This window comes from Octopus bimaculoides, chromosome 13 (genome assembly GCF_001194135.2).
Source record: "Octopus bimaculoides isolate UCB-OBI-ISO-001 chromosome 13, ASM119413v2, whole genome shotgun sequence".
NCBI lineage: Eukaryota > Metazoa > Mollusca > Cephalopoda > Octopoda > Octopodidae > Octopus > Octopus bimaculoides.
Genome location: NC_068993.1, coordinates 6574188 through 6589843, shown reverse-complemented (window position 1 = coordinate 6589843; position 15656 = coordinate 6574188). Strand labels below are relative to the sequence as shown.

The 15656-nt window shown below is 38.9% G+C and overlaps 1 protein-coding gene across 2 annotated transcripts in view; it reads left to right on the top strand.

The window, feature by feature from the left end:
• Window positions 1-15656, top strand: part of LOC106869265 (periodic tryptophan protein 2 homolog) — a 43417-nt gene that overhangs the window by 19637 nt on the left and 8124 nt on the right. For both annotated transcript variants that reach the window (XM_014914933.2, XM_014914932.2), the window contains exons 2-10: window positions 4165-4277; window positions 7558-7652; window positions 7846-7945; window positions 8918-9061; window positions 10852-10987; window positions 11504-11630; window positions 12737-12812; window positions 14024-14185; window positions 15294-15501. In XM_014914933.2, coding sequence (XP_014770419.1) covers window positions 4165-4277; window positions 7558-7652; window positions 7846-7945; window positions 8918-9061; window positions 10852-10987; window positions 11504-11630; window positions 12737-12812; window positions 14024-14185; window positions 15294-15501 — 1161 coding nt within the window. The remainder of the gene's footprint in view (window positions 1-4164; window positions 4278-7557; window positions 7653-7845; window positions 7946-8917; window positions 9062-10851; window positions 10988-11503; window positions 11631-12736; window positions 12813-14023; window positions 14186-15293; window positions 15502-15656) is intronic.

The window sequence follows — 15656 nt, the reverse complement described above, 5'->3', positions numbered from 1 at the left end:
TGTCTCTGTGAGGCCCAACACTCGAAAGGAACTCGACCACTTTGTCTCTGTGAGGCCCAACACTCGAAAGGAACTCGACCACTTTGTCTCTGTGAGGCCCAACACTCGAAAGGAACTCGACCACTTTGTCTCTGTGAGGCCCAACGCTTGAAATGCCACAAAGCGTCTTCTCCTGGAGTGCTAACGAGTCTGCCAGCTGGTCACCTTAATTATAATAATAATTATTATTATTATAAAGATAGTTGCAATTTGTTGCATAATATTGTATTGACAGATGTAATTTAACGACAACAATAACAGTAGTGTTAGTGGTAGTTTTATTTTGGTTTTGTTATTATAAATTCCTAATTAACACCCACACACACACACCCAGTTGTTTCAATCAATAAATATGTCATTGATACAGATTCGTTCTTGTTTTGTATTTTTTTTTTTTTTTTTTTTTTTTTTTTTTTTTTTTTTTTTTGTTTTGTCTAAATATAGTTATGTAGTTTCTGATATTTATTTTATTTTATTTTATTTTCCTCAGGGCTGGGATTGGAGATAATACAATAAAGTTTTACTGAGTGACTGATAAATGAAATGTAGCTTTGTTTAGAGGTTACCAAAGTTTTAATTGTCATCATCATCACAGGCGCAAGTGTGGCTGTGTGATGCTTCCCATCCACATGGTTCTGGGTTCAGTCCCATTGCATGGCACCTTGGGCAAGTGTCTTCCACTATAGCCTCGGGCCTACCAAAGCCTTGTGAGTGGATTTGGTAGACGGAAGCTGAAAGAAGCTGGTCATGTATATATGTGTGTGTGTGAGTGTGTCTGTCTGTCTGTCCTTGTGTCTGGGTTTGTCCCTTGCCATCACTTGGCAACCGGTGTTGGTGTGTTTATGTCCCCGTAACATAATTCTGAGTTCAAATTCTGCTGAGGTTGACTTTGCCTTTCAAACCTTTCAGGGTCGATAAAGAGTACCAGTCGAATACTTAGGTTGATGTAATAGGCTTGCCCCCCCCACCTCCCCCAAAATTGCAGGCCTTGTGCCAAAGTTTGAAACCATCATCGTCATCATCATCATTATTATTATCATTATTATTATTATTATTATTATTATTATTATTATTATTCACCTCAGTTTGCTGTTTGACTGCAATACTAGCCATGAAGACATAGAGTGAGCAAACAAGTTATGGTTTTAATATTGTTGTACAGATTACCCATATAAGAAACAAGTAGACAGGACAAAAAAAAAACAGAAGAAAAAAAGTAATCAATCAATAAATACATTTAAGACGTCATCGTCATCACCATTGTTGTTATTAGTAGTAAATAGTTGTAATGGTAGTAGTAGTAGTAATTTCAGTAAAAATAGTGTATTGGTAATCAATAAGTGATAATGATGACTGACTGCCATCGTCAGCAGTAATACCACCACTTCAGTGACTATCAATATATCTCAAGGATCAATACTACCACCACCGCCACCACCATCACTGTTACTACTACAGTGCTGTTACCACACATTGTTATTACTATCGCTTCCACCCCCCCATCCCTTGCCAGCTCACCACCTGAGCCAATGAGGAAAACTTCTACGTGCTTGCTTGACCTGTTGGAAACAACAGCTCAGTTTCCTTTGAATTGTGCTTTTAAACTGTCTTAGAAAGAAGAAAAAAAATGAACATGTATTTAATGATTTAGGTGTGGATGTGGAGGTGTGGTGGAGAAATTGCTTCCTAACCATGTTTCTTGGTTCCATGGTTCCAGTCCCACTGTGTGACACCTTGAGCATGTCTCTTCTACTATAGACTTGAGCCAACCAAAGCTTTGTGAGTACATTTAGTTGATGGAATTGAAAGAAGCCCACTATATATATATATATATATATATCATCATCATCGTCATCGTTTAATGTCCGCTTTCCATGCTAGCATGGGTTGGACGATTTGACTGAGGACTGGTGAAACCGGATGGCAACACCAGGCTCCAATCTGATTTGGCAGAGTTTCTACAGCTGGATGCCCTTCCTAAAGCCAACCACTCAGAGAGTGTAGTGATTACTTTTACATGTCACCCGCACGAAACACACATGAGGGGGTGATAAGAAGTTCCTGGCTTTGGGTAAAAGAAAATACAGGAGGATCAGTTAATTTATTCAACACATTTCCTTCTCTAGATTCACACACTTACTGCAGCAGTCTTTCAGTTTTTCTAAGCCCTGTAAAAGAACTTGGAAGGTTGGGCCTCCAACTAGGCCTTTCACGATACCCTTAAATCCAGGAATTTTTCAGGGCCCCTTCGTACATATCTTTGTGTTGTGTTTGTTCCCTACCACTGATTGACAACTGGCATTGGTTTGCTTATGTCCCTGTAACTAAGCAGCTTGGCAAAAGAGACCAATTGTTGCTGTTGTTGTTAACAAGGTGGCAGCTGGCAGAATCGTTAGCACGCCAGGCAAAATGCTTAGCAGCATTTCCTCCATCCTTACATTCTGAGTTCAAATTCCACCAAGGTCGACTTTACCTTTCATCCTTTCGGAGTCTATGAAATAAGTACCAGTTATGCACTGGGGGCCAATGTAATCCACTTGTCCCCTCCCATAAAATTTCAGGCCTTGTGCCTTTAGTGGAAAGAATTATCATTATTATTAACCTATTACTACATAGTTAAATTTCCATCTCGCAATTAATTACAATTAAATAATGAGAACAATAAACAACAAGGATGTAAAAGAGGTCATGGCAAGATGATTGTACCGCAAACTATATAAGGATGATGGAAGATGTTTATGCGAGAGTTTGGGTTAATGGAAAGTTAATGAGAATAGGATGTAAAATAAATACTTGGTATTATACAGCAAGTACAAAGCTGTCTTGTTTTCAGAAACATGATGATATGCTAACGAATTAATGTTGCTGGCTGTAAACTGGCTAAAATAGGCTTTGTTGTATTTAGTACCATTATAAGTAGACTTCTCTCACTTGATTTAATATTTGATCATCTTGTCCATCACTACCTCACCCCTCTAGCATTTAAAACTGGCCAGATCTGGCCAAAACATTCTACCTGTTTTATGTTCAAACTAGCCAGAGCTGGCCTCTCACATCTACCCAGAATATCATTCTAAAAATAAAGTCACATCACTGAAATCTTGAAGCTATGGTTGATTCAGAAAATTTTTTTTAATGATTAAATATTACATTTGACGGGGTAATCTGAATGCTAAAGGGTGAAGTGCAATCAATGAAATGGATAGAGAATAAAACTTCCTTTGAACAGGACCCACATGTATTTCAGGGTAACATTTCCGTATGATCTGGTACCTTTTACTGACAGCTGAGTGAACCAAAACAATCTAGAATGTTGGTCTAGCACAGGTAACATTCCTAGATGATCCGGTTCTTGCTAGGTGAACTAAGACTGTTGAATGTTGTTCTCAGATAATCCCTGCTGCTCAAGCCTCACTACTGTCAACTTGGTTGGTATTTGGAAGGGCATACAACTATAAAAACCATGCCAAAGCAGGCCTCACTGGTGCTGGTACTACTTAGAAAGTACCCAGTCTGTTCTGTAAAGTGGTTGGTGGTAGGAAGGACTTTTGCTGTATAAACCATGCCAAAACGGACAATCGGGTTTAGTGCAGTCCTCTGACATGCCAGCATAGAAAATGGACATTAAATGATAATGATAATACATACCGTGGGCTTCTTTTAGTTTCCATTCACAAGTGTTTGGTTGGCTCTAGGCTGTAGTAGAAGACACTTGCCTAAGGTGCAATGTAGTGAGACTGAATCCAAAACCATGTAGATGGGAAACAGGCTTCTTAACTAATCAGCCATGCTTGCACACACACACACACACACACATGTATGTATGTGTATATTTATGATAGGCTTCTTTCAGTTTCTATCTGTGCAGAAGACCCAAAACCACATGGAGTTTGGAAGTTGACTTCTCAACCACATAGCCATGCTTGTCTGTACCATTCTGAATCCCAAATACTGTTGGGAGTCAGTTATGGCTGTAATTTATTATGTAGTTGATGAAATAAGTACCAGTCATGTACTGGGGTTAGTATCCATCTTCCCCATACATTTGTGGCTCTCTGTCTGTCACGAGTGGGAGAAGAATCTTGTAATGTTTATCATTTCTCTTATATTTTTTTTGTTTTCCAGTTCTCAAATCTTTTGGGGTCTGTATATCGTCGTGGTAACCTTGCTTTTACTCCTGACGGTGGCTGTGTGATTAGTCCTGTTGGGAACCGGATCACTGTCTTTGATTTAAAAAAGTAAGTACTTTATCAGTTTTATTTCTCTCAATCTCTCTCTCTCTTATTTTGGTCGAGTCCCTTGTCTTGTTGCTTTGAGTTCCATCTGTGTGTACACAAGGTCTTCAAGTAAGTCAACAGCCATAACTTGCCTGAAGGCCCTCTACAAGACGCTTACCCAACCAAAATTAAATATTATTAAGTGCTCTACCCACTATGGTATCAAGTGCTCTGGGGTTTTTTTCCAACAATCAGCATGAAATGGACATATATCTTTGTGTGTGCGTGTATAGATATTCATCTCGGTATTGACCAAACTATCGGATCTTGTTATTACATCGCTGATCACAATGTGCTTTTTGCATTTTAACATTCCACTGGCCACGTCAGCGGTATAAATATTTATTTGTCTGTGTGGTTGGTGTTAGGAAGGGCATCCAGCTGTAGAAACTCTGCCAAATCAGATTGGAGCCTGGTGTAGCCATCTGGTTCACCAGTCCTCAGTTAAACCGTCCAACCCATGCTAGCATGGAAAGCAGACATTAAACAATGTTGATGATGATGATAGGCTTCTTTCAGTTTCCATCTTCTAAATTCACTCACAAGGCTTTGGTTGGCCAGAGGTTACAGTAGAAGACACTTGCCCGAGGTGCCACACAGTGGGACTGAACCCAGAACCACGTGGTTGGGAAGCAAACTTCTTACCACACAACCACACCTACACCTACATGTTAGAAATAAAATTGTTTCCGTAGTTTTAGTTTTATTGCATGCTATCTCTGCATTCCAGAGTGGAGCTCTATAGAGCTTTGGCTATTTGTGCTGTTAAAAGTACTTCACATAATTTATGTGTGGTACTTAGTAACACTTGTCTCAGTATGTTGTATAAAGAATTAATAGTCGTTAAATACTAGAGCGCTGCTCGTTATATTAAAAGAAACTTTAGAAGTATGCTTTTGTCACCATGAGTAATATCAGGAAATAAAGCATACAAGCAATAATTGTGATTTAACTTTTGTCAAATATTTTGGGACTTATACAAACTGATGAAACAAATGTTAATTTTCAAAATATCTTCATCCTTGAAATTAAATTAAACAAAAGAAATTTCTCTTTCGTATGTTTCCAATTAATGTTATTATTACTTCACTAAGTTTTATCAGCATGGCTTTGTGGTAAGAAGCTTGCTTTCCAACCACATGGTTCCAGGTTCAGTCCCACTCTATGGTGCCTTGGGCGAGTGTATTTTACTTTAGTCTTGGGCCGACCAAAGCCTTGTGAGTGGATTTGGTAGACTAAAACTGAAAGATGTCTGTCTGTTTCTGTTTGCCCCCGTCCTCCACTGTTGCTAGTGTTTATGTTCCTGAAACTTAGCAGTTCAGCAAAAGGAACCGATAGAATAAATACCAAGTTTTAAAAAATAATTAAATTCTGGGGCTGATTCATTCGACTAAAATTTTTTTCAAGATAGTGCCCCAACCTGGCCATAGTCTAATGACTAAAGCAAGTAAAAGATAAAAGAAAAAAGGATAACCACAGTCTGCTTTACTAGAAACCTATCTCTGCCAAGCTTCATGAGGAAATGCGTATTTGTCATAAAGTTATACCTCACTCATCCTGCCCCTCTATCTTTTACTCTCTACATTCAATGTAAAGTGTAACTGGAGAAATCTATTCACTATTTAGCATTTTATATCAGCCACTGTTATGTCAGGGTTTGTTTGAAATGAGAACAGAGCCCCAAACCAGCCCTACACACATTTGCTCAGTGTCTGTTCATCGACAATTTGTGGCTTATGTTGAACAGCTGTTATCGCACGTAACACGAATCCAAGCCATCAGCTGGGTCTCTCTCTCGGTAAAGATCGACCTGCTTCTTGCGTTTCACAAAGAAGAACCGTTTAGCCTTCATTTCAACGGCTATCGCTATGGTGGTTGTGTGGTTGACATAGTTTCTTCTTTCAGACCAAGCTCTCAGCAGCATCTTCAGGTACCACTGGAAGAATAAGGTGATGGTGCAGAAGAGAGAATTTTTATGAAAATTAGGTGAAAGTCATGCTGTTTGTGTGGCTAAAAGAGCCTCTGAGAATCCAGGTATAATCTGGAAGAGGGCACTCACTTTGGTGTGTCAGGGTAATCTGAAGGCTTGTATGGGTGTCTTGAATGACCCTGTGTGGTAGATCCCTGTTTTTAGGGTTCTTGTTGTTTATTTATTATTATTTTTTGTTTTTTTTCTTGCTTATTATTATTATTATTATTATTATTGTTATTATTGTGATCTCCCTGTTTTGCTTCTTGTAAGTCTTCCTTCTGATTTTGTATTTCATCCTTGTACTGTTACCAATGTTTTTGGCCCTTCTGGCTAATAAAATAAATCCATATCATAACAATAACAAGAGCACTCAGAGAGCGCAAACCTCTCCCAAGGCAACACCAACATCCTCTCAACAATTAATCAGAGATGATTTTTAAGATGAGAATATCTGAAATAACCTCGACTGTTCACACAAATGAGAATACTAAAAATGAACCCGACCGTTCTCAAAAATTAAGTAAAAAGAAGAACGGAAAAATAATTCAGAATCCTTGTCCGGTTCTGGATCGATCCCAAAATCTAATCAGTTCGTGCCAGTCACGAGGCCAAACATCCCTGAAAGTTTCATCTGAATCCATCCAGTGGTTCTTGAGATACCTTGTCCAAGGACAAACAAACAAACACGATTGAAAACAATACCTCTGCCTTGGGTAATGTAGAGGTAATAATAATAATAACAAGAGCATTCAGAGAGCGCAAACCTCTGCCAAGGCAACACCAACGTCCTCTCAATGATTAGCCAGAGATGATTTTTTAAAATGAGAATATCTGAAATTAACCTGACTGCTCTCAAAATTAAGTAAAAAAAAATCCCGTCAAAGTCGATTTTGCCTTTCACCCTTTTGGGGTTGGTAAATTAAGTACCAATGAAACACTGGGGTTGATGTAATTGACTAACTCCCTCCCCACAAAATTTTAGGCCCCTGTGCCTTCAGTATTATTATCATTATTAAGGCAACAAGCTGGCAAATTCGCCAGTTGAAATGCTTAGTGGCATTTCAGCCGGCCTTACATCCTGGGTTCAAATTCTGCTGAGGTCGTATTTTCCTTTCATCCTTTCAGGACCAATGAAATAAGTACCAGTTATGCACTGGGGTCAATGTAATTGATTAGCCTCCAACCCCTGAAATTTCAGGCTATGTGCCTGTAGTAGAAAGGATTATTATTATTATTATTATCATCATCATTTCTCTTTCTCCTTCTCAGTAATAAATCAGAGACCCTGCCTATTGAAAGCAGTCGGAATATTACTCATATTGCTGCATCCCCAGATGGCTACACACTTATTTTGGTCAATGAAGGTGAGTACAACGATAAAGAGGGGAGTTTATTTGTTAAGGGACGGGAAAAAGGGTCAAAAATCAATTCCTTTAGTTTGGTGGTCAGTAGCCTGCTGTACGTAGGATCATTTTTGCGTGTGATTGAGTGGGTGTCTGTAGGTTTAAATATTTCTAAGTTTTCTGTACCAAATATGCTGTTTGCTTTTTATTCTAGAGGGAGAGGCGTTGCTGTGTAGTCTCATTAGTCGCAGTGTGTTGCACCGATTCCACTTCCACAGTCCAGTGCACTGTGTCAAATTCAGTCCTAATGGCAAGTGAGTATTCATGTTTCCTTTTATATTGTACCAATCTGACCTGCTTTACAACTTAATTACCATTCAACAGAGCTCCACCTACCATGGAAAATTTTAACTTAACAGATACTATATAATGCCAACGTGACTTTGGCTGAGCAGGCCAAAACTTCAAAGTCACAGTCGTTACAATTCTTGTTGTAGAATAATAAATATCTACTCTACAGAATGTTAAACCATCCTACTCATGCCAGTATGGAAAGTGTACGTTAAATGATGATGATGACACGGAGAATGGTCAGGAGGGTTCATAGAATAGAATAGGAACCAAAGGGGTCCGTATGCAAAAAAATGGATGAGAACCACTGGGCTTCAGCAGCCGAATACAATGCAGTTTGAACTCGTGACCTTTGTACTTCCAGTCTTTTTCTCTATATTGTTTATTATGGAATCGGATTACTTTGGAATATGGCATTGGTTTTTAACCCTTCATTGTTAAAAATAATGACATCCAATGCAACCAGTAACAGATAAAGCTGTTTGTTGTTGAAGCTGTTATAGTTATTGATGTGGCTGTGTGGTAAGATGCTTGCTTCCCAACCACATGGTTCTGGGTTCAGTCCCATTGCGTGGCACCTTGGGCAAGTGTCTTCTACTATAGACCTCAGGCCAACCAAATCCTTGTGAGTGACTTTTGTAGAGAGAAGTTAAAAGAAGCCCTATATATATATATGTGTGTGGGTGTTTGTTTGTTTGTCCCCTCCCCTCCACTGCTTGACAACCGCTGTTGGTGTGTTTACATCCCGATAACTTAGCAGTTCAGCAAAAGTGATCAATAGAATGAGTACCAGGCTTAAAAAAAAAGTACTGGGGTCAATACATTCAACTTTATATTCTTCAAGGCGATGCCCCAGCATGGCCAAGTCTAATGACTGAAACAAGTGAAATAATAAAACAAAAAAATAATAATAATTTTCTTTTTTCATTTTGCAGGAAGTTTGCTGTTGCTAAAGGGGACAAAGTCCTTTTGTATAGTGCTCCTTGCAAACAAATGAATTTCAACCCCTTCAGACTACTACGAGCCCTCTATGGGGCTTACGACGACAATGTTTGTATCGATTGGAGTTCAGATTCACGGTCAGTGGATTTTTACTTTTTTGTCTATTTTCTTGGTTTTGTTGTTGTTGTTGTTTAATAATCTTTAACATGAGTGAGTGTAGGAGAGACCCCTGAAGGACAGTGTGGAGGTGCAGGTATGATCCTTTGGATGCGTAGTACCAAGTTAAAATAAAGGTTGGATGCAGGTGAGGGTCGTTAGCGGCTGTAGGTCAAAAATATTGAATAATCTTGTCTGTTGTGGGGAAATGTGGAAACTGATGTTTCAAGCAAAAATCGTTTTTTGCAGAGTAAATTCTATCCTGTGAAGGCACGTGGCCTAGTGGTTAGGGTGTCAACACCATGATCGTAAGATTGTGGTTTCGATTCCTGGACCGGGCGACGCGTTGTGTTCTTGAGCAAAACACTTCATTTCACGTTGCTCCAGTCCACTCAGCTGGCAAAAATGAGTAACGCTGCGATGGACTGGAGTCCCGTCCAGCTGGGGAACACATGCGCCATTGAAACCGGGAAGCCGGGCTCATAAGCCTGGCTAGGCTTTAAAAGGGCACATTTATTTATTAAATTCTATCCTAAATAATTTTTCTCACCAAAGAAGGGCTTTGATTGTAATTTAAATTCTCCCAAATATATCCCCATTTGCGAGCTTAATTAAATGAATGTTACAGACACAGGCCCCAATACTGTTTTTTCAATTCAGATTCTGGTATTTCTCAAAGATGTCGGCTAGTGTATAAAGGGTAAAGACCCCCTTCTGGTCATGAATGACCATGGGATTGCACCTAGAAAGTTCCTCTGCAAGGCTCGAGTCTGGGCAAGGTTGTTTGTAGAAGACCAGCATTCTCCCATGCATACCCAGCCTCCCTTTTCCACCCCTTTACCCCCACCGATGTTATCCAAAGGCTGATACAAATTGGCACCAATGACACCGCAAGTCATTTCTGCAGCTGAGTGAACTAGGGCAACGTGAAATAAAGTGTCTTGCTCAAGGGCACAACACAGCTTGTTTCGGGGATCGGTTGATGTATGTAAGAGAGATAACTTTGCTGCTTTCGTTATTCAACATAACGTTAATGAATGGTGCATGCTGGGTGAAAACTTGACTTTAGTTAGCCTGGTCATGGTTTGGTCATAAGTGTGATCAATCAGCCATGAACTAGCATGAAACAACATCGTATGATCTTCATATATATAATAGTGGTAGATTGGCAGAATTGATGGAGCATTGGAGAAAAATGTTCTGTGGCAGTTTCTTATGGTTCCGTATATTCTGAGTTCAAATCCTGCTGAAGTTCCAACTTTGCCTTTCATCTTTTGGGGCCAGTTATATATAATACCAGTTATGTACTGGGAAAGGAATGTGGTGTCAATATAATTGTCTATTTCCCTTCCTCCTTTTGAACTTTGAGCCTTGCACTTATTTTAGAAAGAATTGTACGTACACACACGTTTACATGCGTACATACAAACACACATATTTGCGCTCATTCAGTGTCACACATTTACATATACACACGTATACATACTCACACTCACTCAGCGTTACATGCTCAGTATCACACACACACCTATATATATACATACAAATACACACACACACACATTCAGTGACACACTCTTATACACATACATACAAACCCACATATGGCACACTCTTGCATATACACGCATTCTTGCTGCACTCACTGTCATACACACTTACATGCATACATACACACATGCACATTGTTATTAGAATTTAATTATATTGAATAAACTTTGATTCCCCCCACTTCTTCCATTTGAAAATGAATGTTTATTTTCCTTTCCAGTGTTCTATGTGTTGGCTCCAAAGATATGTCAACCCGTGTCTATGGTGCCATCCCCTTCAAGAATCTCATCATTTACACTGTTGGAGGTCATTCAGACAGCATAGTCGGTGCCTTCTTTGAAAAAGATTCTATGAATGTATCCTTTTTGTTTTCTACCTCTCTTGTACACAAACACTCACACATACACATAAAATCATTCCGTCACCATTGTTGTTTTCATGTCTACTCTCAACAGAAACATTGAATGGCTGTGAGGGTCCACCTGAGTGAAATGGGAACCGGAGGGGTCAATATGTAAATAAAAAAAAAGGGTGAGAACTACAGGTCTAGACTGTAACCCGCTCCCTTCTGAAATAGCTGAACCCCGTTTAGGTTATAAAAGCAGATCCAAAAATTAGGGGCCATCTTTATTTATCGTCTGCATTCCGTACTGGCAGGTGTTGGATTGTTTGACAGGGGGATTCAGAGAATGCATTAAGGCCCAATGTCTACTTTGGCATGACTTCTACAACTGGATGCCTTTCCTAATGCCAACCACTTTACAGAGTCTACTGGGTCTGTTCTTGTGGTGTCAGCACTAGAGAAGTCAATAAAAATGTAAAATTTCCTTCTGAAATAGTTTTGGAATTCCTTAACTTGTCTTTTTGTTCAGCTTTACACAATAGCAGCAAATGGAATTGTGAATTACTGGGAATGTAATACTGGGTTGGATGGACTGGAATCTTCTGGAAAAGAAATTAAAAAAGATGCTGACGATGCGGATGAAGAACAGTCTACAGGTACCTTTTTGTCCTTCCTTTTTTTCATTCAATCTTTTTTGTTTTTATGCTTCAATTTTTAAGATTAAAAAAAAAGATTTTTGAGCGTTACAGCTCTGGTATTACAGACTTGGGATTAGAATGTCACAGAAAAGAATCACAAGATGGATTCTGCAGACTGACAGGAGACTTAGGGGTGGACCAGGAATGAAATAGTTGGATAATATCCGTAGTCTCGGCCAATCACATTTGAGAATCCAGCCAGGAGGTTAATGATGATTTCTTCAAATAGGACCCTATTGAGGAGGCATCTAAAGACTCTCCCTTCCATGACCCTACCTGGAATAATGGGTGGAGATAGATGGATGGGGTTGGGGTAATAGGTGAAAAGAGGCTTTCATACCTTTCCTGAATGTATTTCTAATGTAAATGAAGCTGTCCTATTGATGATAGTGGAAGTCATGTGATGATGAAGATGATGATGATTAAACTAGTGTGTGTGTGTGTGTATGTACAAGCTCATCTTTAAGTAGGGAATGGTAAATTATCTAATGTTCAAACGACATGCAAATCATGTAATTATCTTATGGACTCTTAGTGATGTTGATGAGTAAAATCCCATAAGCATTTTGTCTTGGCACTCTGCCAGTTCTACCACCCACAATCCCAAATATAATTATAGTAACGATTCCTCACAAGACACAAACGCACACTTTTGGTGGTGCTGTTGAATTAATCCATACTTTAATATTTCAAATTCTTCTTAATTTTATCGATTACAAGAAGAAGAGCATATGAGACCTCTAGTGGTGTTTGAATTTCAAATGTTAAAGGGGAGACAATCGAATTCCATGCGGCATTTTGTGCAGCATTCTGCCTCATAATACAAAGGCAGGTAATTAAATATATTGTAAGGGAGTTTGTTTAACGCTCAACCATGAGATAAAAAGTGGGTGATTGACAATACAACAGGCATTTTTATGTGGTGTGCTATATAATAATAATAATATTAATCTAATTGACTGTTCCCCTCCCCCAAAATTGCAGGCCTTGTGCCTAGAGTAGAAAAGAACAAAATGTGTATACTGGTAAATTTTAACGTTGTGCTTGTAAATCTTCTGTTACAGAGGCCCAAAAACGTCGCCGCCAAGAAGTGGAAGATGACCGTGTGAAGAACAAGATCATTTACAAGAAAGGTCATAGGTGAGGAGACATTCCTTCTGTTTACTCTACAACTATGTCAAAATTGTATTTCCCTGTGGTGGAGTGGAAAATACTGTCAGCCTTCTGGATGAGGCTTTTTGATGTTTGCTTTAGAGAAAAGCAGAGAACATTAAAAACAGAATGGTTGTTTAGTAACGATCATTTGGTGAGTAGTCTACATTTTTGGAGTCTTGCGAGAACTGTAATTGCAATGGTATGCATCACACGCAACGTTATTCTGAAAGAAAGAATAAAAATGAATGATTGTTCTTTCTAGATCTTCAGCAAATTCGTTTTTATGTATGCTTTTCCATTAGAAAGGACAAGCAACCACAGAAATCATGCCAAAGTAAACATTGGAGTGCAATATAGTTTTGTGGCCCATGAGATCCTATCAAACTATCCAACCCATACCAACATGAAAGATGATGATGACAATGACAATGTATTATTATTGTTATTCTTAAGTGCCAGTGATACACTGGGGTTGATGTAATCGACTAATCCCCTCCCCCTAAAATGTCAGGCTTTGTACCTATAGTAGAAAGAATTATTATTATTAAGATGGTAGTGAGCTGGCAGAATTGTTAGCATGCTGGACGAAATGATTAGAGGTATTTTGCCCATCACTATGTTGTGGGTTCAAATTCCGCTGAGGTCAACTTTACTTTTCATCCTTTTGGGGTCAACAAATTAAGTAGCAGTGAAACACTGGGGTCAGTGTAATTGATTAGTCCCCTCTCTCCAAATTTCAGGCCTTGTGCCTATAATTGAAAGGATTATTATTATTATTATTATTAAGCTAGCAGAACTGTTGGCCCATTCACAAAATGCTTCATGGCATTTCATTTGTCTTTACGTTTTGAGTTCATATTCTGCCAAGGTTGACTTTTCCTTTCATCCTTTTGGCATTGATGAAATAAACACAAGTTAAGCCCTGGGGTTGATGCAATTGATGAGAGCCATTCCAGAAAAATTTCAGGCTTTGTGCCATAGAAAAATTATCATCATTTCTATTATTACCCATGTGCTATTGTGTACCCCCCATCAAAAGCACTTTCTTCATTTATGTGTGTGCTTGTGTGTAGCTTTGATTGCAAAGTGAGCTTCAAGTACACAGCCTTATTTGCACCGATATATTAGAATAAAATAAGTATGTGAGGTTATTTTCTGTTCTAAAGCCATGTTGTTTTGTTTCCAAATGATTTCAGATGTAATTTGAAACAGTCAAGAGACAAAGGAACTTCACAGATGGCAGTCAAACTGACCAGTGCTACTTTTCATAAACTAACTAATTTATTGGTGACTGGCTTTGAAGATGGCTGTTTCTTCATCCACGAGATGCCTGTTGCCAATCTTATCCATTCCTTAAGGTGGGTACATTTTTTCACTCATCAATACCTGATACTCTCAACTTGATCTTCTGTTTTGTATTCATAAAATAACTCACATGATGATGGTAGAACAATAGAGGAGACCCCAACCAACAAACACACTCTTACATTCATATCTATTGTCTTTTACTTATCTCAGTCAAAATAATGCAACCATATATATATGACATGCCGTGGTTGAAGAGAGCTGTTGGGTCAAGTTACATCAACATCAAATCAAATGGAAATTGCAGTTGTAGTCCCTGTGCTGGCAGCATGTAAAAAGCACCATCTAAATGTGGCTGATGCCAGTGCCGCCTTGACTGGCTCCTGTGCTGGTGGCATGTAAAAGGCACCATCTGATCATGGTTGATGCCCACCCCCTCTCGCCCCTGTGCCAGTGGCATTTAAAAAGCACCACTACACTCTCGGAGTGGTTGGCATTAGAAAGGGCATCCAGCTGTAGAAACCTTGTCAGATCAGATTGGAACCTGGTGCAGCCTTCTGGCTTGTCAGTTCTCAGTCAAACCGTCTAACCCATGCCAGCATAGAAAGCAGATATTAAACGATGATCATCATTTTTTATTTTTCGAGCGAGATCGTTGGCAGTGCCCCTGGACTGGCTCTTGTGCGGGTGGCACATAAAAGACACCATTTCGAGCGTGGCCGTTTTCGTGCGGGTAACACGTAAAAACACCCACTACACTCTCTGAGTGGTTGGCGTTAGGAAGGGCATCCAGCTGTAGAAACTCTGCCAAATTAGATTGGAGCCTGGTGTTGCCATCCGGTTTCACCAGTCCTCAGTCAAATCGTCCAACCCATGCTAGCATGGAAAGCGGACGTTAAACGATGATGATGATGATGATGATATATATATATATATATATACATGCTAAAAATTTATATACATTATAATTTAATATACTAAAAATGCAAGAAATGTACAACTGATTATATTTGTGGTATTTAACTGATGTACCAGTATTTTTGCTGTTCTAATGGCAATTTTGCATTCAAAAAAATATCATCTAATTTGTATCCTTCAATATATATATATATATAAATATATGATGTGTGTGTGATATAATGTTATAACCTGTATTTTCAGTATTTCCGACCAGTTAGTTGGTGCTGTGGAATTCAACAAGACCGGAGACTGGATTGCTATGGGTTGTTGTGGCCTCGGTCAGTTACTGGTATGGGAATGGCAGAGTGAGACCTACATTTTAAAACAGCAGGGTCATTTCAACAATATGACCTGTCTGCAATACTCTCCTGATGGTCAGTTTATTGTGACCGGTGGTGATGATGCGAAGGTCAGCATAAATTTTTCTTATCTTTTATATAAAATATTCTCTACATTAGTAATGTTTATATGCCAACTGAACCTTTGACATAACCATCAAATTTTCTATTTCATGGTATGTGTATCATTTTACATGTTATGTGTTTAAAAATATATATATATATA